Genomic DNA, 26,282 nt, shown 5'->3' with positions numbered 1-26,282 from the left:
GGCAACGAGGCTGTCATCTAACTTGTGATTGGTCAATGGCCCAGGACAATATGAATGGCAGCGTGTATTGTTCGACTTCTTTCCAAGACAGTCTCAACTTTGTTGGTTGTGAACTCCGGGTAAGTCTACTTTAACATTTCTTAAATCGGGTTTACTTTGTATTTAATATTTTATACTTCTGAGCAAAGTGGAGTCAACGACGAAGTGAACGAGCCGGCGTCGAAGGGAGCCAACCGTTGACCGATAAATTACCGTTGCAATGTTTATCTCAGCTGGGATTTAAATGGTTAACGCTAAACTCCGTTAGCTAAAGCAGCTAACTTATTTGCTCCTTTTAACTCTCTTATTCTTTATTTTAAATACTTTTTGTCGCTATGAGACTTATAAAAGCAGGCGTTACTGGATTGTAAACCACATTTAAGAAAGAAATAATCTTATCTTTTGTGAGTTCCCTTTTTTACGGTCAGCTGGCTACGACCAAACTCCGTTGAATTTCGGCAATTTTTTTTTATTATTGAGCTTTCTTGAGTTAAAATTAATTGATTTTGAGTAATTTAAGTATATATACACTACACATACAACACATTGGTTAATTCGGCATACATTCGGAATCTGTGGGAATGTTATTTTAAAGTATATTTGGGACGAAATGTCTATAATTGCTCCCGAAGCACATCGATCACATCATGGTTTGGAGTCACGACCAAATGTTTAAAAACGGAGATAAACCTTAAACCTGTGGTGTGGGAAGTTTCCCTCCTATGCCGAATTAGCTTTGAAGTCCTAATGAATCACTGTGGGATTTAGTTTGAGATAAAGATAAGACAAACGTAAATTGTCCTACTTCTGGATGGAATTCTGCCTAAATTGTCCTGTATTGTTTGAATCACACAGATTCAGTGTTAAGCTGTCACAGGAAAAAAAAACCCATCAGCTCTTCACCTGACACCTGAGCTTTTCCAGGCTTGAGATGGGGGATCCAGAGCCTCCAGAGTTTGGGTCCCTGGAAGAAGAGCTGGAGTACTGGAGGGAACAGGGTGCCAGACACCAACAGAGGTGTGTCCCACAGTTAACAAGAATAATAATGATAATGATAATTGTCACTGCCTCCTGCATCTGCTTATTTCTCATCTGGTGTAACTTTGCACATACATTCAGACAGGGTTGCAACCAAATAAGCAAACATGTCTTGGTTAGTTTATCAGCAGTGATAATCTTTTGTTTCCCCTCATTGCATAATCCAGGAATTTGGGCTTCTTTCAGCTCATCTTCATAATGGACATCTACTTGTGGAAGTGTGTGGTATTGTTTTTATAAACTTCCTCTCCTGCCTTGATTCATGTGTCGTTTTAAAAACTGGAAAATCGAATCTCGATAATGAGTGTTGGAAATTCGGAGGAAATGTTTACACAAGACTTGCTGAGTTTAGAGTCCTATTACGAGGAAGCGTTGTTCGTAAAAAAAAAAAAGTAGTTGACTAAATGGTAAAAAAAAAAAAAAAAAATGCATGCCCAGGTTAATTTTTAGAGGATTTAAAAAATGCCATCACAAGTTGCTGTCCTTGCAGAAAAAAACCTAAACTAGGGCTAAGCAAAAAAAAAAAAAATCATGAAAAGGTTTGTTGTTTTGAAATTTAAGCCGAAGATGAAATCGGTAAAAAAAAAAAAAGAGTTCAGGAAATTGAACCATCTTTGTAGCAAATTGATTCAAAATATTTTTTTAGGGCCTTAGGAGATCTGAAAGATGATTGTTTTTTTTAATTATTCCTGTTATGTGATTTGATGTTTTGCTCGAATAAGGTAAAGTCTTGTGCCAACTGCAAAATATCTTTCGGGGATTTTTATTAATTGTGTCTGAATGAAAATAATTCAAAAGGTTTTTTTTTTCTGCCCTGCAGTTGTGTTGACAGTAATAAGAGACTGTCGACACTCCTGCAGGATAAATAATGTGACCCTCCATGTGTTTTCCGAACAAACACGTTTTGTGATGTTTAGACTTTAGTGTTTAATTCAAACGATCCGGAGCTTCCTCTGGTTTGCTGGGAAATGTTCGGACATGGCTGAGAACAATCTGACGCAGCATGTTATTGTTTTCCTCCAAATGTTGGAGTGATTACAGAAAATCCAAACTAATAAATCAAACGTTCTGCAGAGATTGCATCCACAGATGAAAACATTGGATTTATATTCTGCGTGCGTGTGCGTGTGCGTGTGTGTGTGTGTGTGTGTGTACACAGTGCAGAGGAAGCCCAGGAGGAGCTGCAGGAGTTTCAGCAGATGAGTCGGGACTACGAGGTGGAGCTGGAGACGGAGCTGAAACAGTGTGAGACTAGAAACCGTGAGCTCATTGCTGCGAACAACCGCCTCCGCATGGAGCTGGAAAGCTACAAGGTACAGCGGACTTTAATCGTTGTTTCAATACAGAGGAAGATTTTTTTTTAAACATCATGCATCCTCCACTTTGACAAATAACTCCAAAACATTGCAGGTAATTTGCAGAAAATAGGTTGTGATAGGCTTGAAACGTTCCCCTCAGGTCCTTCAAGAGGAACACCACGAAGGAAATCAAAACACTGCTCACTGTTGTGTGAGGCTGCTTTGTCCCACTGCTCCGACATAGATGTCAGCGTTGTGTAATGCGTCCTCCTGATCCAGCCTGGAGGCTTCGACAAGCATCTGAAACAGCAGCTACGGCCTCTGGATGTTTTTTATGGGCGGACCCAGCGGCGTGGAGCGGCTGCATCGGGGTTACGCGCTTATTTTAGATATCACTCAACCTTCTGAATAATCGGCATTTGACTGGGGCTTTCCATACGCAGCAGCTGATAACGGCAGCATTTTATGGTTCATGCAGGCTGTGCTGAATCCTTCTTCCCTGACACACACACACACACACACACACACACACACACACACACACACACACACACACACACACACACACTCTCACTCTCACAGAGGATTGATTCACGGCACAGAGAGGCAGCTGATGACTGCCTGTATCTGGAGGGGATGGCAGTTCTACCATAAGAACTGTCCCATTTGTGTTGCCATTCCTTTGCCTCCTTTTCTAAATGTGTTGGGATCAGAAATAATTCTCTGATTCATTGGGAGCAAAGGGGTAATGTCACAGTTGCTCAACCACCAGTTTAAAAACTGGAGCATGTTTGTGATCTATAAAGATTTGAGCCCCGCTCTGTGTTCCTGCCTCCTCCTGACTGTGCTGCCTTTTTTTGCTCCTCGTGCAGGAGAAGTACGAGACGCAGCACTCGGAGGCCTACAGGCAGATCTCCACGCTGGAGGGAGACCTCGCTGAGACCACGGCCGTCAGAGACCAGCTTCACAAATACATCAGAGAGCTGGAGCAGGCCAACGACGACCTGGAGAGAACCAAGAGGTCAGACCTCGTAATAAAAAACCAGCTTGAAGAGTTGTTTTTGTTTCCACATACCTTTTGTGTTCCCTAAAATACTGTCGAGAAATGAAACCCCAGAGAGAAAGCAGGGGCAGAAAACCAAAAGAGCGAGGTATCGTACTAACAACCTTTTCTTTGTGTGTGTGTGTGTGTCAGGGCGACCATCATGTCCCTGGAAGACTTTGAGCAGAGGATGAACCAGGTGATTGAGAGGAACGCCTTCCTGGAGAGCGAGCTGGACGAGAAGGAGAACCTCCTGGAGTCGGTGCAGAGGCTGAAGGACGAGGCCAGAGGTACGACTTTGTGCTGTCACATGATCTCTGGACATGACCCAGTGTAAATACTGTGCTGAAGTAAGTGTGTGTGTGTGTGTGTGTGTGTGTGTGTGTGTGTGTGTGTGTGTGTGTGTGTGTCAGACCTGAGGCAGGAGCTGGCTGTGCAGCAGCAGGTACAGGACAGAAAGCCGTCTCTCACCGGCGCTGCTCTCAAAGAGCCTTCACCCTCCTCCTCCTCGTCTTCCACGGCCGGTTTGCCCACCCCCCCACTCACCCCTCCAGACAAAAGAACCGAGGACAAAACTGTGTCGTCCACCTCTAACCAGCCCGTCCCCGCAGCCGGCACCCTCGCAACGCCATCCAGACCTGCAGGCGCCTTCTCCACGCCGCCGCCCTCCATCAGCAGAGGTCAGTGCATGAGAGAGAGAGAGAGAGAGAGAGGACGTGCTGCTGGTGTTCCATGTTGACACTTGAGGCTCTTTGCACTGACAGCTGATTATCGTTCTTTTCTTCAGCAGGCGAAGGCCTCTTAGGGACGCCTCTCACCACGTCAGCGAGGATCTCGGCTCTGAACATCGTCAGCGAGCTGCTGAGAAAAGTCGGAGTAAGTACCGCTAAGACGTCTTTCTCCCTCTCACGTCTGAAGACGGTTTGTCAGCAGCTCAGGGGTTTAGCTTGTTCAGCGTGTTTGGTAGTTTGCAGCTTCCTGTTTGTCGCTGGCTTTGAACGCTCCCATTGGCTGTTGATGGTCCCGTCTTTGAAGGACACAGTTTGCATAAGACGAGACTAAAGAGCTGCTTTGATGTAAAACGCGCTCGTTTACTGTAACGCCTTCAAACGGCTCACACTGATGGAGGTCACAGGAAGGCAGCACGCTCAGGACGTTATTCCCACGTTGGACATTTGTCTCACCTTTAAATGTCTTGAAGTGTTGCCGGGTGGAAGACCAGCGCTACACCCAGTACTGTCTGATGATTTGACCTTGTGCGGTTTCATCAGCTGCTGACTCGCATCATGAGAGGCTGCAGGGGGCTTCGCTCTGCTTCCTGTGCTCGGGAGCGTCTGGGTTTATTTTGCACTTGATGCATGTTAGTATGAACTGCTCTTTCTTCCTTTCACGGTTTCTTTCTTCTGTGTGCACGATGATTTAAGTTTTATTTCAGGCCATTTCCAAGCTGTTCAGATGTTACGGTTTATACTCGACTTAAAATCCAAAATCTGGGCTGATTTCTACGGATCAGTCCACCTTTAAATGCTTTAACGAGGATCCATAATTCAGCTCCAATGACCTATCTTTTAAAGTTGCTGTAGTCGAGCTGACGGTCCGAACGCGAGTCAACCTCTCCGTCCTAACATCAGGAGAACCGTGGCGCTCCGATGAAAAAGCAGTGTTCATGTTCATAACACAGCAGGATGCAGAGAACTAATAAAAATCAGTGTTTGTCGACACATTTCAAAATAAAAGCTTCTTTTTTTTTTTTTTTTTAACCTGCATTGATTCTCCGATGGTCTCAAAATGAAGATTCAGACGGACATTTCTTCATATTTCTAGAAGTTTGAGATCATAAGAAACACGCGCGGACTCATCCATGCTGGCAGAGAAAACCCAATAAATTCCTTTTGACTGTTTTCTCGTAGAACTTGGAGTCGAAGCTGGCGTCGTGTCGGGATTACGTCAACGAGCAGACGGCGAACAGAGGACACGCTGGTGGACAGGGGGCGCCGTCGGGCCAGAACAGCTTGACAGAGACGCATCCCACAAACGGCCTGTACAACAAGGGGTGAGCGCTCGCTGCTGCTCTGCTGGATGAACATGTTTTCATGGAAAGAAATGTTCTTCCGGACTGTTCCGCACACGTCTGTTTGTAACTATGTTTGACGTTTTCTTTTCGAGCACACGCATGTGGACTGATTGATTTGAATCCGGAGCAGCAGATGCACGCGAGCCCTCTGAGTGTCTTCTTTGTGTTTCTAAAGGCTGGCCAAGCGCTTAGACTTCGGAGCGGGATCCAAACTGCTGCTGTGAAGAAGAAGAAGAAGAAACCGTCCTGAATCCTCGACGCTCGCGTGATCTCCTCGGCGTGTGACGGTACGGTGTGTTTGCACATCAAACGGACAGTGATGACACTGATGGGAAACGTTCCTGAGAAGACTCCGGGGACGGAAAAAACCCAGAACTTGTTTCAGCACTCGCACTTAGCTTGAACTAACCTTCTGGACTTGTGCTGTTTGTCCCCGCCGCGCCTGATTGGTTTGATGTTTTTGTGTGTGGTTTCTCTAACGGTGGTTAAGACTGAATTTAAAGCACATTTTATTGACAGAACACAGAGCATGAAGGAAAAGACTTCATGTGTTGATTTCTTAACGGCACGAGAGAGGGAGAAATACAGACGGGGAAACGTAGAAATCCTCTCCCCTTTCCAACCGTATCCAGCTTTTTAAAACTTCTCCGTCTTCATCCGTTCTGCTGTGCGAGCAGCGTCATGAGTTCTGCTGCTCGCTGGCTTTCCTGCTCTTCTGTTTACAGCCTGCTACAAAAAACCCAAACAAAATATGTCTGATTGTTGAGTTTTTTCAGCTGACGATGAGCCTGCAGCGCCCCCTGCTGACGTCACTCAGGCTTCAGATTTGAATATTCACAGTGGTGGAAACGCAGCTTTTACTCTTCTGGGGTTTTTTGGGGGGTTTTTGCAGGAGAGAAATAGGAACCGTCCTCTGTTCATGAGATTTAAAACTTCAGTGAAGGCTTCTCGTGTTTTATGTTAAAAAGTTGAAGAATGTAACGGAAGGACTTGTCGTGTGTTTCTGTAAAAAAATAAAACTGTACCTGTAGGGTCGCTAACGTAGGTGGTCATTCTCTGCTCAGGGCGAGTTTAACAGACGGGAGACGAGAACGTTCGTTTTGCCTTCTGTGACTCTAAAGGAAGACGTGCGTGCTCACACTCGAGGTGTAACACTTTTTTTTCTCTTTGTTTACCTTGTGTGTCTGGAAAAGTAATAAAACTGTAAATGAATAAAAAAGACTTGGTTTGGTTGTTTGAGGAGGAAGTGAGAGAGGACACGTTGGGAGGATTCAATCTCTTTTATTTCAAGGCACTCGCTTCACTCAGCAGGCTCACTGTCATGATATGTGATCGTGTTTCTGTGAGCTTTACATCACACCGTGTCATCTGGACATCCAACACACAACAGCTGGGTAACTAATACACGTTTACATTCAGTTTCCAAAAAACAAATTGGTAATTCTGTTAAATACTCGGTGCACCCGGCTGACTGAGAAATGAGAAGAGGGTCAGAATAGTGTCAGTCGGTTCCTCTCAGGGTCGAGAGATCGAATTAAAAAGGTTTCAGCTTTGTTCAGACTCTTTGATGTCCCGCCAAAATAAGACGTTAAAAATGTTCTCGCTCAGTTTTTACTAATTGATTTTATATCTCTGTTTCTCTGATGTGAGCAGAGACTGAGAACATTTCCCGCCCTTTTGACAGACGGTAAAGTTTGGACTTCATTGCTGGGTGTCTCAATGTTTGATTTAGTGTTGTTGCACTGAGTTGCTGATAAATGATTTTTAAGGACTGTGAATCTGCCAAAGATCTCCAGCTGTTTGATGTGAGCGCTGTAAGGATGCTAAACTACAACAACAAAGATGTTAAACTACCTGCAAGATAAATAAATGTAAGTCTAATAAATAATCATAAATTATACCTCATGTTAACCTCACAGCAAGTCGACTTCCTGTCTTCTAAATCACTTTACAAGACGAGTCGACACTACAAATCAAATGTTGCATGCTGGGTATTTTATGGAGTTGACTTTTTTTGTAAACTGATTATTACTCCTTAATAACTCTGTGTTCATAACATCTTTTTACTCCCGATGTTTTTCAGGGTTTCAGTAATGTTGGAAATAAATAAACGCTACATGTACGGTCTGAATGGTTTGTTTACGGATGTTTTGGAGGGAGGTTGTTGAGTTCTGTGATTTATAAACATCAAACTGATCGTCTGAGCGGTTTTCTTTTCTCAGCTTTTTATCGCCTGCTTGTTTCCATTTTTGCTTTAAGGCACAAACTTTTGTTTTAATATCAGTTTTAGTCTAAAATACCCCGCCATGTGAAAAAAAAACAACTTTAAAATTGAAATTAAAAGCATTCAGGAAAAGGCTCCGCCCCCTGGACACAGCTGAGGTTTCATCTTTGCGCTACTCGTCGGGGATGTAGTCCTCCACCTGGTTCTCCAGAGGGGGGCTGCAGCCTCGAGGAGACGGCGAGCGCGGCTCCTCCTCCTGCAGCTCCACCGAGTTCTCCTTGATGGTGCTCCTCCTGCTGATGCTCCCTCCCAGGCTCAGACTCCTCAGGCTGCCGCCGCCACCGCTGCCGCTGCTCCGGGGGCTGGGGCTGCTGAATGCAGAATCCCCGCCGCCGCCGCTGCTGCTGCCACGCCTGGGAACACCCGGCACACCAGGAAGGAAGAGGAAGAGAGGAGGAAGAGGAGGGTCAGAAGGAGGCGCAGGACAGAGGAAGAACAGGGAGCAGAGCGAGCGTTCGATTTATTTAGATGAAGCTGCTAAAAACGATGCGTTTAAAGGCCAGCGATGAAGAAATGAAAGTTAAAGAAAAAAAAAAAAAAAAGCTCAGAGGAAGAGGAGGCTTTTTCCCCAGAATGCTTTGAGGACAGTTTGCAGATTAGTGTCTGAGGAAAAGGTGTGAAGCAGGACATGAAAGGAGGAAGAGGACATGTAAAATCACAAATCATCTAATGGCGTCACAGTTGATGCTAAAGTCAAACGTCTTCTTTTCCCGCCCCGGGATTCAACTTCCTCTGCCCCCCCCCCCCCTCGTTACCTCAGTTTGCTCTTGAGGGAACTTATCTCCCTGCTCATGCCGTCGTTGGACTCGCTCGCCTCCTCCAGCTCCCTCTGCAGTTTCCTCCGAGCGGCGGCCATGCGCTGCGCCTCCTCCTCCGCCTCCTCCAGCTGGTGCTTCAGCTGCTTCACCCGCACGTTGCTCTTCTCGGCCTGCCGCGGAACAAAGCCATCATTTAAAAAAAAACAGACGTGTGTGTGTGTGACTTCAGGTGCTGTGTGAATGTTCTTGTTGTTACCTGGTCTTTGTACTGCTGCGCCTGCTTCCTCTCATCCTCCACCTGGATGCTTAAATCCTTCAGTTTCTTCTCCTTCTGACGGAGATTCTTGCCGTTCGCCTGACGCTCTCTGTGCAACATCATTGCAAAAAGTCATTCACACTTTCCTGCATCTTCTCCCTGTTTATTTGGATCCTTACCAGCAGCATGCACACTTACCTGCTCTCGATCTCCAGCTGCTCCTCCGCCTCTCTCAGCTTGGCCTCCAGGGCGGCGATGGAGGATTTGAGCTTCGAGCGGCCCTGTCCCTCCATCTCCTGCAGTTTGGCTTTCAGGTCCCGGTTTTGTCTCTCCAGCTGCTGCCGGGATCCCTCCTTGCTCTGAGAGGCGGATCTCTCTGCCGTCAGCTCTGCGCCCAGCTGCTCCACCTGCGCCGAGACGTGATCATAAAGTGTGTAAACAAAGCCGTGTTTGCACTGCAGGAACTTTCCACTCGAGACTTCACTGTTGAATTCTGGACCCTCTTTACTGCGAGTCCTTGTTTAAACCCTCTGAGGTGAATTAAAGACCCTCTGTCCCTGGTCCATCCTGAACCTACCAGCTGCTGGCTCTTCCTCAGCCGGTCGTTCACGCTCTCCAGGTTGGTCTGCTCCTCCTCCAGCTCCTCCTCCAGCTGGCTGATCTTAGCGTCCAGACGACGCTTCTCATCGGAAAACATCGACCTGAACAGAAGAGAGGAAATAAATAAATAAAACTCAATAATCAAATCTACCCAGCCTAACGTGTAACTCTCATTTTATCCATTATTACATGACATGTAAATGTTAATCATGCCTGACACTCACTTTCCAGAAGTATTATTGGCCATTTCTTCAGCCAGCTCGTCTCTCTCTGTCTCCGCCTGCTTACGAGCTCGCTCCGCTGCCGCCAACATCTGGACGGACAAAAATGCAGCAAAGCTCAAAAGGTCAAAGGTTGTTCATGAGAGTCGACGTCAAAATGCAAAAAGACACGCTTTTACTTTGAAACTCTAATGTTTCTCACCTCATGCAGCTGGATGCTTTTACTTTGAAACTCTAAGGTTTCTCACCTCATGCAGCTGGATGTTTTACTTTGAAACTCTAATGTTTCTCACCTCATGCAGCTGGATGCTTTTACTTTGAAACTCTAATGTTTCTCACCTCATGCAGCTGGATGCTTTTACTTTGAAACTCTAAGGTTTCTCACCTCATGCAGCTGGATGCTTTTACTTTGAAACTAAGGTTTCTCACCTCATGCAGCTGGACGATGTCCGCCTCCAGCGCTTTGGATTTGCGCTCGGCCTCCCTGGCGGAGGTCTGGACCTCCTTGTGGGCTGCACGTGAGTCCTCCAGATCCCTCTGGAAGTCCTTCACCTGGCCCTGTGAGGAGCAGTGAAGGTCGTAAAGGGATTCAGATTCATCTTGTGTTTCTGTCACGCATGTTTGTGCTCACCTGGATCTTGCGGAGCTGCTTGATGGCCTCGTCCCGCCCCCTGTTGGTGGCCTCCAGCTGGTCCTCCATGTCCTTCAGCTCCCCCTCCAGCTTCTTCTTGCTGCCTGACGCTTGACCTCGCTGCTTCCTCTCCTCCTCCAGCTCCGACTCCAGCTCACGCACCTGACCGAGACAGCAGGGGAACTTTAGAACACCTTATTGATCTGCACAATTATTAGCAATTCTACCCACAAAATGCTTCAAAACCGCTCACGGTCCTGTGAGGAGCACAGAAGCAGTTTTACTGCACCTGTTTGATCAGCTGCTTCCTCTTCTCCTCTCCCATCTCGTCGCGGGCGTGCAGCTCCCTCTCGTGCTGGGCTCTCAGCGCCTGAGTGTTGACCTCCAGACGCAGCTTGGCGTCCTCGGCGACCTGCAGCTCGTCCTCCAGCTCCTCCATCTGAGTTCTCATCTCCTCCACGATGGCCTCCAGGCCTCGCTTTGCCTTCTCCAAGTCGTGCACCTGACGGAGGGAAGGACGGAAAGTCGGATTAGAATTCACGTGAACCTGGAGCGGATCCTGGATTTCTTCTCCGCATCAGACGTTTCCTCTTACACTCCGTCCCACGTCGTCCTTGGAGCTGATCAGGTCTTCCATCTCGGCTTTCAGCATCTTCATGCTCTTCTCCGCCTCCTCCAGAGCATCTTGACTCTCATCCAGAGCTCTGGCCAGAGCCAACACCCGCGTCTCCTTCTCCCTCGCCTCCGCCTCTGCTCGATCACGCTCATCTGCACACTTACTGGACACGGCGCGCTCTTCTGCCAACATCTGGATCACACAGGAGGAGAGATGTTAAATGAAGAGAGCGTGAGGGGAAATCATGTGAGATGTGAGAGTGGCGCTCACCTGATCAAACTTCTTCTGCTTCTTCTCCAGGTTGGAGACGAGCTGCCGCTGGCTGTCCAGGTCCATGAGGACGTCCTCCAGCTCCTGCTGCATGCGGCTGCGGCTCTTGTCCAGCTTGTCGTAGGCGGAGGCCTTCTCCTCGTACTCGCTGTTCGCCGCCTCCAGGTCCCTCTGCAGACGCTTCTTCCCCTCCTCCAGCATCTCCACCGAGCCGGACATCTCCTCCAGCTTCTTCTTGTAGTCAGAGACCTGAGAGGAGATGTTCAGGTAGAGTTCTTGAAAACGTTTTTTTTTTTTCCCTGTAGCTTTCTTTTTAGCACGTCTGACTTTGTGAAGTTCTTCACCTGCATGTTGAGGCTGGAGACCTGCCTCTCCACCCCCCGCTTGGCCTCCGTCTCCTCTTCCAGCTGCTCCATCAGGCTGTTCCTGTCGTCCTCCATCTGACGCAGACGTCCCTGCACGTTCAGCTTCTGGCGGGTCTCCTCTGACAGCAGCTCCTGGAGGAGCAGAAGACGGACTTTGATCCCGACTGAAGAAGCTTAAAAGTTCGTACACTCGTGTGTGTGCTTGTTCTCTGAAACGATCCAGATTCAGTAAAATACTTTTTTTTTTCAATCACAGCTTTTAGAAACCAGGTCAACCACGTCGTCTCTCAAAGATAACCTTTAACTGAGAAAATCAGTATAAAAGGGCATGCATTTATTGGATGCTTTTACTTTGAAACTCTAACGTTTCTCACCTCATGCAGCTGGAGGCTTTTACTTTGAAACTAACGTTTCTCACCTCATGCAGCTGGATGCTTTTACTTTGAAACTCTAACGTTTCTTACCTCATGCAGCTGGATGCTTTTACTTTGAAACTCTAACGTTTCTCACCTCATGCAGCTGGATGCTTTTACTTTGAAACTCTAAGGTTTCTCACCTCATGCAGCTGGATGCTTTTACTTTGAAACTCTAATGTTTCTCACCTCATGCAGCTGGATGCTTTTACTTTGAAACTCTAAGGTTTCTCACCTCATGCAGCTGGATGCTTTTACTTTGAAACTCTAATGTTTCTCACCTCATGCAGCTGGATGCTTTTACTTTGAAACTCTAACGTTTCTCACCTCATGCAGCTGGATGCTTTTACTTTGAAACTCTAACGTTTCTCACCTCATACAGCTGGATGCTTTTACTTTGAAACTCTAGTGTTTCTCACCTCATGCAGCTGGATGCTTTTACTTTAAGACCTGAAAGTCTAGATGCATTTGTTTATGGATGTGTTGACAAACCTGGGATTGTGGCATTTCTGCAAAAGCACTCGTCTTATGTTACAATTTTCTGTCCTTACACATCCTCTCCTTCAGGCTCCGCCTCCTCATCCGTCGATAACCATTACTGGACGTCACCGTTATCTGTAAACGTGCGGATTGTCTCTCTTTACGAGACGTGTCCCTCACCTGTGTGTCCTGGAGCTGAGAGCTCAGAGTGGATACGTCTTTACTCAGCTTGACGTTCTTTCCCTCCGCCTCATTCAGCACGCTCGTCATGCTCTCCAGCTCCATCTGCACAAAGACGGAAAAAAAAGTCGGTTTTCTAGATTGTTCTCGCACTCGGTTCAGAATAACGTAACCGCCCTCTTCCCGTGACCCACAGTCATCTTGGAGACTTTCTCCCCCAGCTCCGTCCTCTGCCGCTCGCTCTCCTGGAAGCGGGAGTGCAGTTCGTTGAGCTGACCCTCCACCTTCTTCTTCTTGTGCTCCACATCCTGTTTGGCGCTGGCGAGGGATCTCAGGTCGGCGCCCAAATCTGCGGACTCCTTCTCCAGAGCCTGCTTCGCTTTCTCCAGACCAGCTCTCACCTGGATGAAGTGATGAATACTGTAAATCTTTTATTCATCGAATTAAAGAGCACGAGTCGACGCTGGTTTTTTTTTTTTTTTTTTACCCTTTTGGCCTGCTCCAGCTGCTCGTTCAGCTCCTCCACCGCCTGGCTGTGTTTTTGTCTCAAGTCCTGAATCTGGGCCTCGTGGCTCCGCCCCTCATCCTCCATGGCTTTCTTCAGCGAGGCGACCTCCTGCTCACGCTTTGCCCTGCCATCAAAACAAACACAAAACACAACCGACAAAGTAACTAAAAGAATCCGCCTCTACGCAGATGATACCTCAAGCTGCTAACGCTAACGCTAACGACCAATCAGAGGTGTCGTATGCGTTTGATTTACAGACCGTAGCTCTTGCTGGGCGGCCGTGGTGTCCAGACTGTCCTCCAGCTCGGTGCGTAGAGCGTTCAGCTCCTCTCCCAGGTCCCGTCGAGCCGCCTCCACCTTGGCCCTCGCCGCTCTCTCTGCCTCCAGGTCCTCCTGCAGCTCTGAGATCGTAACCTCCAGCTCCCGAACCCGCTTCACCGCTGCCCCACGCTGACTGCTCTCCTCGTCCAAGCTGCAGACACATGACGTAAAAAAAAAAGTCCCATTAGCAGGGTGGATCCAAGGAAAACTAAACTACCACTAAAGCACTCTACAGAAGGAGGATCTCTTCTACCGGCTCTGCGTGGCTTGCAGCTCCTCCTCCTTCGCAGCCAGCTTGGCTTGGAGGTCGGCGAGCTGGCCCTGCAGGTCGGCGTGCTGCTCCTGGAGGTCGGCAAGCTCCGCCTCCACCTTCCTCTTGGCTTTCTCCATGTCCTGACGTCCCTTCTCCTCCTTCTTCATACGCACTGTAAACACCACAGGGGGAGGTCAACACTTTCACTGAGATACATCGAAGTGGCTGGATGATAAAGGAGAAAGTGGACCGACCCTCCAGATCAGAGATCATGGACTCGTGTTTCGCTTTGAGTTTGGTCAGATTCTTGGATTTCTCTTCCTCCTCCGTCAGGTTCGAGCTGATATCGGCCATCCTCTCCTCCAGCAGCTGTCGCTCCTGCAAACAACAGAAACCAGAGAATTAAAGTTACACACTGATATTAGCACCCAGTTAGCACGCGCTGCTTTTCTTTTTCTTTTTTTTACCTTCTGCAGTTTGTTATTCTGGTCCTCCATCACCAACACGTCCTCCTCCAGTTTCTTCACTTTTCCCTCCACGGCAACTTTCTCCAGCTGCAGCTTCTGCTTGGCGTCCTCCTCCTCGGCTATGTGAGCCTCCATGAGCTGCAGAAAAAAAACATGACATGTGGTTTAAGCTGGAGAAGATGCTGAAAACGAACAAATCTCGGCCTGTCTCTGATCCATCCGTCATGCTTGGTGATAAACAGGTCTCACACTCAGAATCACTTTTAAACAAGTAAATCCCTAAATTAAGGTTTACTTGCACTAATATTGAAAAAAAAAACGATAAAGAAGGGAGTGTGTCCACCGTTAGCTGCTGCTCCATGTCCTTCCTCTCCTGCTGCAGGGCGTTGCTGCGATCCTCCTCCTCCTCCAGCCTCGACTCCATCTCGTGCAGCACCTCCTCCAGCTCCTGCTTCTTGGCCTCCAGCCTCACCCTCATCTCCTCGGCCTCGGCGTACATCTCCGTCTCCGCATGAAGCTTCGCCTCCAGCTGCACTCGCTCCTCCATCAGCTGCAGACACGGACTTCAGTTGTTGTTTCTTTTTCCTTCAGATTGATGAAAAGATGGGATTAAAAGTGATTCCTCACCTGGGTGTGTTTCTGGGAGATGTCCTTCAGCTCGGCTTCAGTCTTTGCTGCCACCTCCTTCGCCGTTTTCAGCTCCTCGTCTTTCTGTCCCATTTCTTCTTCTTGTCTGGTGACCTGCAGCAGGGGCTTCACCTGGACCGCACAGAGTCACATCACACATGGGATTAGAACCAACGCTTCCAATGCACAATACACAAACACTCAGATTGTAAATGTGTGTGTGTGTGTAACCTTAGTGAAGAGCCTCCACCACTGCCAGTTCTTGAGTTTGAGGTAACATGCACAGTTCCTCTGGATGACCTTCATGGCGGTCAGCTGCTGCTGTCGTTTACTGAAAGCTCTGAAAGAAGACACGCACACACACACACACACACACACACACACACACAGAGCAGATGTGAGATCATGTGTGTGTAACCTTCTGATCAGTTTCATTAATGGCAACAAGGCTGTCGACCCTGCATGTGATCCCACACGCTCTCGTCACTTTTGCAAAGCGAAACAGAAATAAACGTGAGAGTTTTTGTCGTACTTTCGGGCGAGGAAGCCTCGAGCTTGAGCCTGGAAAGCGATGATGACGACGGTGAGTTTGATGTCTCTCTCCTCCTCCAGCTGAGCCAGAACTCCGGTCCTAAAGAACATCTTACTCTGACCGATACGATACAGGTTGGTGTCCAGATCAAGGTGCTTCACCTGCAGGAGAGGAAACGAAAGCGTGCTTTAAGGAGGGGGAAAGAAAAGTCGAATTTTAACATTTTCATGAAAGTTTTCCTAAAGTGCGGCGAGCCGTGTCACACTGGATCTTCCTCTGAACACTCTGAAAGCATCAGATCTGATCGAGGTCACAAAGACGTTCCCTGCAGCTCACCATCAGAGAGCACGCCTGCTTCCCGTCCATGAAGCCCTTCGGGATGGCGTTGGCGGCCAGAATCTCGTATCTACAAACAAAAACAATCATGGAAAAACGGGAAGTTCAGGATCACACAGCTGACGATCTTCAACAACGACACGACAAAGAAATCCAATAAAATCAAGAGATGAAGAAAAACACGGCTCTTTTAAATTCACAGTCTGATTTAAATGCCAATAATGCAGGAAAGTAAAGTAGTGATGACATGAGGTCAAAGGTTAAATTCAGAGTGAAAACATCGTCTCACATTTGTCTCAAAAACTTTTACTCTAAAATTAATAAACTGTTGAGTTTGAAATAAAAACATTCGGAGGAAAACGATTTCATGGATTTAAACATGAACTTTGTATGTTGTTTATGCTGCCTCCTAGTGGTTACAAATGTGAACTACAGCACTCTGTTTCATTTGAAGACTAAAACAGGAGTTTAATTGGTTAAGCTGCATTTCCCCTTCGCTCATAAAAGTGATGCATGATGCATCATATTCAAACAGATACTTAGATTTATTGATTCTATCACGACCAAACTCCTCTCTGGTTTCTCCAAACGCGTGCAAGATTTGCACTTTGAGTAAACTTCTTAAACTGAGTCGATGAAGCTCTCGGAGCATAAATTGATCAAATAAAAAAAAGGCCTTGCAGCGGGTTGCTTTACCTCTGTCTAAACTCCTGAAACACTATTCGGTTGGGGAATCCTTGTCTGCAGATTCGAATTCCCTCCAGCACGCCGTTACACCTGAGCTGCTCCAGAACCAGGTTGGCGTCCATCTTCCCCGACTGCAGCACAGGAGCACAAACTTAGCATCGATCAGATCCAGATGTTGTTAGAGCAGACGTGCACATTCAGACCACCCACCCTCTTCTCGTGGTTCGGGATGATGCAGCGCACAAAGTTGGGCTGCGTGTTGTGCAGAGTGGTCATCAGTTTGCCCAGAGACTCTTTATACAGCTGCCCCACCGTGCGGAACATTCCTTTCTTGGATTTGGTCGGCGCCGAACTCTCCGACATTTTCGTAATGGTCTCCAGGCCCACCACGCGGTCCGCTGACACGGAGAGAAACGTGGAACACACGCTTGAGAATAAAGAATAGAATGCATGATGAAATGAGCACACGCCGCCTCGTCCTGGAGGACTGACCGTCTTTCCACAGGTCCTGGATGAAGTTGCTGGAGGAGTTGTTGAGCAGCGCGGTCACGTTGTCGTTCAGAGGATCCATGTTTTTAGTCAGCCAGCTCGCTGCGTTGTAATCCACCTGGAAATGAAGAACCAAGTCACGTCAGACACGTAAAAGAAATCTCCAACCAACCAAAGCGAGTTCACGTGCCCAGACGTGAGCGCTCACCTTCCCTGCGTAGTGCAGGACGCTGAACATGAGCTTGTCTTTGTGTTGTTTGGGTTTGGAGAATTTAACGTGACCGGTGTGAGTGTTCAGCAGCTTCTCCACGAAGGACACGTCGGTGGCTTTGGGGAACCAGCACTCCTCGTCCAGCAGGGCCAGGATGCCAGGAGGGTTGTTCTGAAGGAGACACAGGCGCTCGCTTTACAAACAAACACAGAACACCACACAACATCACGTTTAAGAGTTCGTGTTTGTGGCTGCGGCTCCTGCTGACCGGCCTCTCGATGAGCTCGATGCAGGGCTGCAGGTCCAGGCCGAAGTCGATGAAGCTCCACTGGATGCCCTCCCTCTTGTACTCCTCCTGCTCCAGGATGAACATGGTGTGGTTGAAGAGCTGCTGCAGGCGCTCGTTGGTGTAGTTGATGCAGAGCTGCTCGAAGGAGTTGTCCTGGAGCGGGGAATCGTTTTGCAGTGATTAGTGATACACCATCCGTACGGTGAGAGAATAAAAAAAAACACTCATTGGAGGAGAAATCACCTCGAAAATCTCAAAGCCGGCGATGTCCAGGATGCCGAGGAAGGAGGACGACTGCCTCTTACTCTTGTCCAGCGTCTTGTTGACTCGGGCAAGGATCCAACGGAACAGGCGCTCGTACATGGCCTTCGCCAGAGCCTCGATCGCAAAATCAGCCTGCAGGAGGAGGAGGAGGAGGAGGAGGAGGAGGAGGAGGAGGGGGAGGAGGAGGAGGAGGAGGATGGAGTTAAGAGATAAAACCGAAACATCAACCAATGCATGACCTCATCGATGCTTTTCCTCACCTGCTGCTTGGTCTGCGCTTTCTGCACCACCTCCCGTCCCACTTTGATCCGCGGGGTGAGGATGGCGCGGGTGAAGTCCGTGACGTTGATGCCTTGCAGGTGACACACCTTCTGCGCAGCTGCGGTTAACAGATGAAGAAGAAGAAGAAGAAGAAAAGGTCAGAGAGGGTTCACACACAGGCTGCTCTTCTGTCGGTGGTGTTTTGAGAAAATGGTCACCGGTGTTGTCCGGCATGGTCGCCTGCTCGTTGTTCCTCTCCTTCTCAAACTTGATGTTGCCGAGCTGCAGCACAGTGGACACCACCTTCATCATCCCTGCAGACGAGGACGAGGAAGAGGAAGGTAATGGGACATTACACACATCGTGAGAAGGAAACAATACTCCAGATGGACAGATCAGGTCCGTACCTATTCTCTCCTCCTCGGTGAAGCCCATGATCTCCATCGCCTCCAGAGTCTCCAAAAACATCTCGTCGTCCTCCTGCCCGGGGATCTCCACGTGACCGGCCACCAGGAAGCGATAGCTGCTGAAGTCCTCCAGCAGGAGATCCTCTGCGCACACACACACACACACACACACACACACACACACACAGACACACACACATACACACACAGATGAGCACATGATCTGTGTTACAAAAAAAAAACTCCAAGCACTCAAAGTGCTGTTGCTAGGAAAGAGGAGAAGAAGGATCAGCCGCCGTGATGGATTTATGTTTATCGTTGCCATGGAAACGCCGGATGTTGCATCTTACAGCTCCTGAAAGCTGCTGTGATGAAAAAAAAAAAAAAAAAAACTTCACTCAAATGATACTCGGATACATCAGCTCGTCGACGTCGCCCGTTCATCTTCGCTCCGGTTCACTCGGAGGTCGTTTTCATCGGGGTGGTGGCGTGGTTGTTTGGATTGAGAGCCCCCTGGTGGGGGGAAATGCACGTACTGTTCCTTTAAGTTAAGTGTTTACATCTACGTCCTCGTGTGATCGTTCCTCACCCCTCATCTTGTCTTTGGCGCCGGCCACCATGTAGTAGAAGATGTGGAAGGCTCTCTCCGTGTTGCCCTGACGAATACAGCGAGACTTCTCCAGGAGGTCTGAGTGAGTCAGGACGGGGTTAAGAAGATAACCACGCCTGGCGTCACTTCACATTTCAAGCTTAGCAGCTAATCATATGATCACAGCTGAGTGAAGAAAAGGATACAGGTGTCAATATTCGCTCCGACGATGAAGCCGGTCACGTCAAAGTTGAGCTTGATGAACTTTCCCTGCGGAGACAAAAACACGGTTAAACACTTGGACTGACTTCAGCGTCCAAACGTTTCTGAAGCGTCGGCTGGAAACGTACAAATCGAGAGGAGTTGTCGTTCTTGATGGTTTTGGCGTTTCCAAACGCCTCCAGGATGGGATTCGCCTGCAGCAGCTGCTTCTCTAGCTCCCCCTGCAGGTCATTACAAGGTTAGACAACTAAACAGTGTGTCGATTATTCTATGCATAAAAAAATATATATATCTTAAAGTAGGAAATGCATCATAATATCCACAGACTTTTTCCTACTTATTGTGTAAACGTGTTTTTTTCTTACATAGGCCAGAGATCCTGCTTGCTGCTGCGGCTGTGGTGCCTGCGGATGAAAACAGGGACACAAAATCAATTTTTTTAAAAACCCTCAACTTTCCCATTTCCTTCAGTATTTCCTAAAAGTTGTCTGCTGGCATGACGGCTTAAGATTCTCGGGGTCACGTGCAGCTCGGCGGGCGGCAGCTTTGAAGCCTGTTTTTAGGATTCTGCTGTCGTCTAAGTTTACTCCAATAATCCGCCCACAGCTCAGTATGTTTTAACCTATAGTCGTGTAGGCGCCATATTCAGGACTTCCTGTGTTAGATGCTAACCTTTCACATTTTCTGAAAGTTAAGGTCAGGGTTGTTTTTTTGTTTTTTTTTACTTACAGGATTCGCTTCCTTCTTTCCCTTGTGTGAGGAGGCGACGACAGCCAGGTACTGGATCACCTTCTTGGTGTTTTCTGTCTTCCCTGCTCCAGACTCACCTCTAGGGGGGCAGAGCGGAGGTCAGAGGTCATCAGAGGTCGTGAGCTACAGTTTAATGTTAGGGGAAGTCATTTCTTCGACAATGCAACGAGTCAGGTTTTGTGTTTCCACTTGGTTTGAGGTTCAGATTAGTGTTAATCTACAGGAAATGAAAATGAGCCAATGTAACGTCCTCTTAAGTGGTGGAAACTTTGAATGTGTGTGTGTGTGTGTGTGTGTGTGTGTGTGCATGTGTGTGTGTGCTCCTTGAGGTTTAACTCACGTGCAGAGGATAGACTGATCCTCACGGTCTGTGGAGAGAGAGAGAGAGAGAGAGAGAGAGAGGGGGACGTTTAAAGGGATGTAACATGTTGACTGAACTAACCTCGTCGGTCGAACAGACCAAACATGAACTCCAAAGCGGCGCCGCGTCACTCGGACAGCGGAGCGAGAAACAGTTCTGAAATCCGGTTCGGATGGAGATTAGCCTCCGTCAGTCATCTGGTCTAAAAATAGCAGCTGGATGCAACAGCTCCATCGCTGTAATCTCGTCTCCCTGCTCCATGTATGGCCATTCGGAGGCTGAGTGGAAAGTACGGAGTCGGTCTGAGGTCACGAGTGGACCATCCGGAGCGTGCCGTCTCCATCTCTCTCCGGCACGCTCCGAGGCTTAGCAGACGGTTTTCTCTGACACCATTCTCCTCATATTTAGACACTGACGGACAGAGAGGGTGTGTGTGTGTGTGTGTGTGTGTGTGTGTGTGTGTTTGTGTGTGTGTGTGTGTGTGTGTGTGTGTGTGTGTGCTAAACCTCACCGGGCTTCTACACAGTTTTTAAGAAGGAATATTTTGGTTCTAAAAGCTTCTTTCCTGAACTTTAAAAAAACAAAAGGATTTTTAAGATACATAAACAAACATTGATTATTTTATTGGCTGAGCCGGTGCCTTATATTTATTCACAGTTACAATACAAGTCCACACATCTCTTGTTGTTTTTCCAAATGCACAACATTTTTATAAATCTGTATTTTTTTTAATCCGTCATATTTTGTGCATACTTTTAAAATCGGACACCCTGGTTTCAGAGAGGAACATGTTTTCGATGATCCTTGACTGTGACTTCTTTAAATTGGCGGTGGCATGCTACGTGACATCCCTCAACCGGCACATTGGGGGGGTTGCGAGCTGAGGAGTTTGGGAACCTCTGATTTAGATGAAACAATATTTTGGCCTGATCTTTGCGTAATGTGGTTGAACCTTTTTGTCTGAGTAATAATGTTGTGTATGAAGTGGTCAGTTTAGGTGAGCACACTAACACACGTGTGTAGCAACAGGCTACATGGTGACCTTACCTTGCATCATGTTCCTGTAGGCGTTGTCGGTGATGGAGTAGATGTGCGGCGGCACCTCGTGGCGTTTCTTGCCTTTGTACATCTCGATGATCTTCTCCGAGTAGATGGGCAGCATCTTGTAGGGGTTCACCACCACGCAGAACAGACCCGAGTACGTCTGCACAGAAACAGATAGGACAGACACGTCTGAAGCCCCACATGGACAGGATGTTTGTTTATTTAATAGTCTCTGTTAAACAATTCCTAAACAACAAGATTGTGCATCATATTTGACATTTGCTGTAATTTTCTGTCATTATTTTGATTAAAAAATATATATGTATATATATACATATATAAATAATAAATCTTAATCTTTGTGTCATGGTCAGCACTGAAGTACATTTTTATTTTTGTGCATTATGTTCATGTCCCTCCAAGTGTTCAATAAATCACCAGTGTTGCTATTGGCTGTCCTAAAAGCTGCATAATTTGCATAATTGACAATAAATATGTAATCGTAATGGACGCTGTACAGTAGGAGAGAAATAACAAAGCGGGAGAGAAAAAAAGTGAGTAAAAACAAAATATATTTAGAACTACAAATGAACTCTCTTCTGTTGATTCTTGCTTTTTACATTGAAATAGGAAATCACTTCTCAAAATAAAACATCGCTGGTAGCTTTTAACACAAAAAAAAAAAAAAGTCACCAAGAGGAAATGGAAAGTCGTCAGATTTAGCAGCACTGTAAACCGCTCAGGTGAAGTGTTCATGTAATATCCACCAGTCAGCTCTCATTCATTCATTTTCCTTCATTTATCAACCCGCTGCGTCTCCTCCACTCCCTCCCGAGCTCTGGTGATCGGCTGATTGTGGGCGTTAACTCTTTAAGTAATCAACCAATCAGATTCGTCCACAGCCTCTCTCAACCAATCACACTGCTGCGGTCACATTTTTAAGAGGAGATGAACTTTATTGTCCAAGAGGAAACTTTGACTCCACAGCGCTCTGATGCAGAATCAAGCTATCACAAAAGTTCTTCGTAATATGTATGTGAATGAATGTTTCTGTACAATGCTGGACTCTGTGTCCTCTCCCTGTGAGCGCTTGTGATTTTTTTTTTCGGTGTGCTTCTCAAACACGTCTGCTCATATAAGGACTGGAGGGACTGAAGGTCTTAACCTCCTGTGATCCTCATGGCACTCAGTAGTTTTAATTTCACATCTCGTTCCTTATTAGACTTTGTAAGAGTGACTGAAAAAATACAAAACCTAAGCTGTTTGATCCTTTCATCTCACCCTGAGTGGATGAAGAGCCCGAAGTGTCGGAGCAAAGGACTCTTCCACCTGAACTTCATAAGGAGAGGTAAGACGCCGTGTCTTACCTGCTGACCTTTATAGGACATGCACTGTTCCTGCTTTCATCCCCGTTTACATTCAGGAATCAAAGTGCTTAGATTTAATCGTCCTTTCATCCAGAGTCCAAGCCTGAAATATTATTGTTGGTGGAAAAAGTACCCGTCTGATTTCTTTAAATACATGTAAGTCCAGCTGTCAAACCTTTAAAGGTTTTAGTTACACATTTTCTAACGCATGTTTGAAATGCAGCTGTTTCACATTTAAAAATAAAAATTGTTAGGCTTTTATTTTGAAATTATTATTATTTTTCTTAAACTGAGTCCTTCGCTTGCTGTTTGAATTCTACCGTGCTTTTATTTTGAAATCGAGTAAGGACCCTCTGATAGTTTAAAGGAAACAGAAAGGTCAGAGCGCTGACGATGGGTCGACGGTACGAGCAAAATCTGGCCAATCAGGTTCGACTACTGTATGTAAATCCTTCGTTGGTGACATCACCAAAGTGTGTGTGTGTGTGTGTGTGTGTGTGTGTGTGTGTGTGTGTGTGTGTGTGTGTGTGTCACTCACGTAGATCAGGCTGGAGAAGTATCTCTCCTTCAGGTTGTGCAGGACAGACGCTTCATTGAGGAAGGTGAGAGCAGCCATGTCCTCCACCTTGCTGAATTTCGGCGGGTTCATTTTCTGGATGTCGTCTTTGCTCACCGTCTTCTTCTGACTGTTGGACAGCTCGACCAGCACCTGCAGCCGAGAAAGAGCGCTTTGTCATGACGCGTTGAAAAAACCTGAAACACTTTCATGTGTTCACATCAGTCGAGTGTCTGCAGGTGCCAGTTTGTGACAGACTCTACAGGCTGTGCTGTAATGGGGCGACTTGGCACATTCACAGCTCAGACTGACATGACAGAAAGAATCCTGATAGATTGAAAAGTAAGATGCAAGCCACCGAAAATAAATTATAACATGCAGAAAACCAGTGCGACCTGTCAAGGTTATAAAATGATGCCAGTGCGTTAAGTGCAATCAACTGCAGTTCCTCAAGTGTCCACTAGAGGGTGGCTGCAAAGGCTGGTACACAAAACTTTGCGTCCATTAAAGCATTAAAAATGGGACATTATAGATCTTTCTTTTCATTGCTATACAAAAAAACAACAGAAGAAAGTTGAGCTGCTTCTTGTCAGTGGCAGGGTCGAAATTAAGAGTCAGCTAAGCTGCCGCAGCGTCATGCGTTAACGGTGACATCATCAGGGCGTGCGGTTACCTCATCACCCTTCTCCTCCTTCACGCTGGCCGCCTCGAAGCCCTCCCTCTCCGACGGGATCCACACCATCTTCTTGGCCGCCCAGTCGGCCTGCGCCACCCCGCTGTTCCGGAAGTCATTTTCCAGGAAGAGGTATTTGTTGTCTTCTTCGGCCATGTTTGTGATGTCACCGTCAGCGGTGGAATCGACCTGAGGTTCGCCGTCCGCGTCTGAGTCGACCTCTGCTCGCTCCGAGGGTGTTGAGCTGTGGCACTGATCGTCAGCGGTGACTGCGTCGGCCTCTGGAGGGTCGATGGGAGTCGGGTTGACCTCTGACCTACGGACACACAGTCAACAAAATAAAACACTGATCTACCACACACAGTGTTAATTAACCCAGGTATAGAACTTTGTGTCCTACATTAATCAGCCTGTAACATGAGATAATATCCACTCTTTAAATGTTGATATTTATCTGCATCATCAAACTAAAACTTTGTTTTCTTTCTTTTTGACTAAATCTGTTCAAAACAAACCCAAACGATCGCACATCTGTCGTCACATTTTCTGCAGAATTCAACTATAAACTGTCGTATATCGACGGTATGTCGGAGCTTTTCACATGGTTTTGTAAAATGTGATTATTATTATCATCTGAGGCTTCAGCTCAGGGCTGCTCACCGTGTGCAGCCCTCTCACTCTGACTCCATTAGTGCACGTCAACAGAATCCTGTGTGTGTGTGTGTGTGTGTGTGTGTGTGTGTAACATGTTCAACAACAGAAGAAAAAAAGTTATGATGATATCAAAATGTCCCCTCGCAGGATTAATAAAGCATATCATCGTCTTCTACATTAACCCTTGTATTTACTTGATGTTCATTTGATTTAAACGAACACGTAGGACGAATACGATGTTTGTTATTTAAAACATTTGAGTTATTATAGATGCATTTATTTTGATTAGTCGTTTATATCGGGTGATGGATATACGGAAAAGAACAGCCAACCTACCAGTTCTTGTCATTAATCCTGTCATCACTAACTGTCTTTTTTTATATTTCATTTTTTCTTATATTCTCACGTCTGCCCATTTTACATCTCATTCTTAGACTCCTGTTTTTCACTGGAAGGATTTTTTTTTTTTTTTTTTTTAATGGTCCGGTGGAGCTTGAGAACACCGATTCTGACTGCGTAATTGCTCATGACCAATAAAGACCTTTAACTTGAGCACATTTTGACAAGCAGTAAAGAACAAAAATGTTACATTTCATGAAGCGGAAGAGAAACCATCAGACATACTCTGTGTTACATAACTGCAGATATATATATATATATATATATATATATATATATATATATATATATATATTAGGCACACACAGCTCATCACAGAGAACACAACCCAGCACGTACCTCTGTCCTCCTCCTGCTATGACTCAGACTCTTATCTTTGCATCCAGGTGTCACAGGCATCATTTACATTTGGTTTCAGTGAACTGCCTGATGATAACGGCCTGTTCACTTTGCAATGAGCTACTTACTCACTTATCCTTGGCTCTGCCTCTTCGTGCGGGTCACAAGGCTGCTTTGACCTCCCATAGAGCAGCACGCAATAAAACATGAAAAGCAGCACACAGATAACCCCTATAATCAAACAACCGAGTTGCCATGCTGGAATGCCCATGTTTGGCTAACCCTTTTGCTCCTGGTAAGCTTGGTATCCCAAAGAGGGATGCTAGGGACTTAGCAGGCATACTACCTTATAAGGTTCAGCTCATGTGTCCAGCCAAGCTTACCGTTTACACCAAAATTGTGACATGTCACTTGGTGCATCCATGTGTGGCCCTCGGCACACAGGCTAAATAGAACAGGTATGCAGGCAGGAATTAAAATCCTGCAGCTCTAATGAGGATTTTTGACATTTTTACAGAGAAGTGGGAATGCTTTAAGTCAGTCAAAATCCCAAAATAATAATAATGAAAAACATCCTGGAGGGTTTTTTTTTTTTTTTGCCTTCCTCCATCACTTCCATTTAGCCGTGTGCAGCAAAAATACTTTTTTAATTGGGCTTTAATGATAAAAAAAAAAATCTGATTTTCATGTAAAACTCTTTGACAGTGAATTCTTTTTAAGACTTTGGGTCCAAAAAGTGAAAGAAATGTTACTTTAAGTTAAGAACAAGCCTCTTAAAAGTTCCTCAACAGAGTTATTTTGCATGTTCTTGCCTTTGTGTCTGATTAAACAAGTCATTTCTGCAGATATGCCTGTGTTAAACTAATACAATCTTCTACCTGCCATCTGAACAAACTGTTTGGTTTTTTTTTTAGTTTGAGGTGTTAAAAGAGAATTTCAGAAGTCTCTCTGTACTCACTGTGCAGCACGTCAGCCCTCTGTGCAGGATGCAGGCTCAACTCCAGGGATGTGAGACTGTCATGTCAGGTGGATGAAGAGATGAGGATGATAAGGTTGAGGTCTTTTCCTCCTCTCCTCGCTATTTATACCTGCTTGCGACACCTGGGGGTGG

The 26,282-nt window shown here is 46.5% G+C and overlaps 2 protein-coding genes across 3 annotated transcripts; one reads left to right on the top strand and one right to left on the bottom strand.

Annotated features, from left to right (window-relative positions):
- Positions 1-6,710, top strand: LOC306838838 (nuclear distribution protein nudE homolog 1-B-like). 2 transcript variants are annotated; one of them, XM_079367216.1, is made up of 9 exons: positions 1-119; positions 895-1,056; positions 2,237-2,390; positions 3,248-3,396; positions 3,571-3,707; positions 3,831-4,097; positions 4,208-4,293; positions 5,328-5,470; positions 5,667-6,710. In XM_079367216.1, the coding sequence occupies exons 2-9, from the start codon at positions 971-973 to the stop codon at positions 5,713-5,715; spliced, it is 1,071 nt and encodes a 356-aa protein (XP_079223342.1). In that variant the 5' UTR covers positions 1-119; positions 895-970; the 3' UTR covers positions 5,716-6,710. The 2 variants fall into 2 exon arrangements, with proteins under 2 accessions (XP_079223342.1, XP_079223341.1); XM_079367215.1 differs by having other exon boundaries at positions 3-119; positions 4,205-4,293.
- LOC306838830 (uncharacterized protein) lies at positions 6,375-24,400 on the bottom strand. Its single transcript, XM_079367203.1, has 42 exons — positions 23,780-24,400; positions 23,089-23,259; positions 21,187-21,343; positions 20,119-20,146; positions 19,758-19,857; positions 19,394-19,432; positions 19,157-19,249; positions 19,013-19,076; positions 18,807-18,905; positions 18,218-18,361; positions 18,029-18,124; positions 17,810-17,928; positions 17,529-17,681; positions 17,265-17,438; positions 16,994-17,167; positions 16,789-16,903; positions 16,507-16,694; positions 16,306-16,427; positions 15,610-15,679; positions 15,274-15,434; positions 14,973-15,081; positions 14,742-14,873; positions 14,458-14,664; positions 14,115-14,252; positions 13,902-14,025; positions 13,648-13,819; positions 13,333-13,545; positions 13,053-13,197; positions 12,760-12,966; positions 12,566-12,670; positions 11,472-11,624; positions 11,128-11,376; positions 10,837-11,049; positions 10,531-10,743; positions 10,242-10,403; positions 10,040-10,168; positions 9,614-9,702; positions 9,367-9,490; positions 8,988-9,196; positions 8,790-8,898; positions 8,531-8,703; positions 6,375-8,128 (listed from the first exon to the last, which is right to left on the bottom strand). The coding sequence occupies exons 1-42, from the start codon at positions 23,933-23,935 to the stop codon at positions 7,888-7,890; spliced, it is 6,039 nt and encodes a 2,012-aa protein (XP_079223329.1). The 5' UTR covers positions 23,936-24,400; the 3' UTR covers positions 6,375-7,887.
- Positions 24,401-26,282: the final 1,882 nt, after the last annotated feature.

Source organism: Symphodus melops (assembly GCF_947650265.1).
Source record: "Symphodus melops genome assembly, chromosome: 17".
In the NCBI taxonomy this organism is placed as follows: Eukaryota; Metazoa; Chordata; class Actinopteri; order Labriformes; family Labridae; genus Symphodus; species Symphodus melops.
The sequence above is the reverse complement of the archived record's forward strand: the minus strand, read 5'-3'. Positions and strand labels throughout refer to the sequence as shown.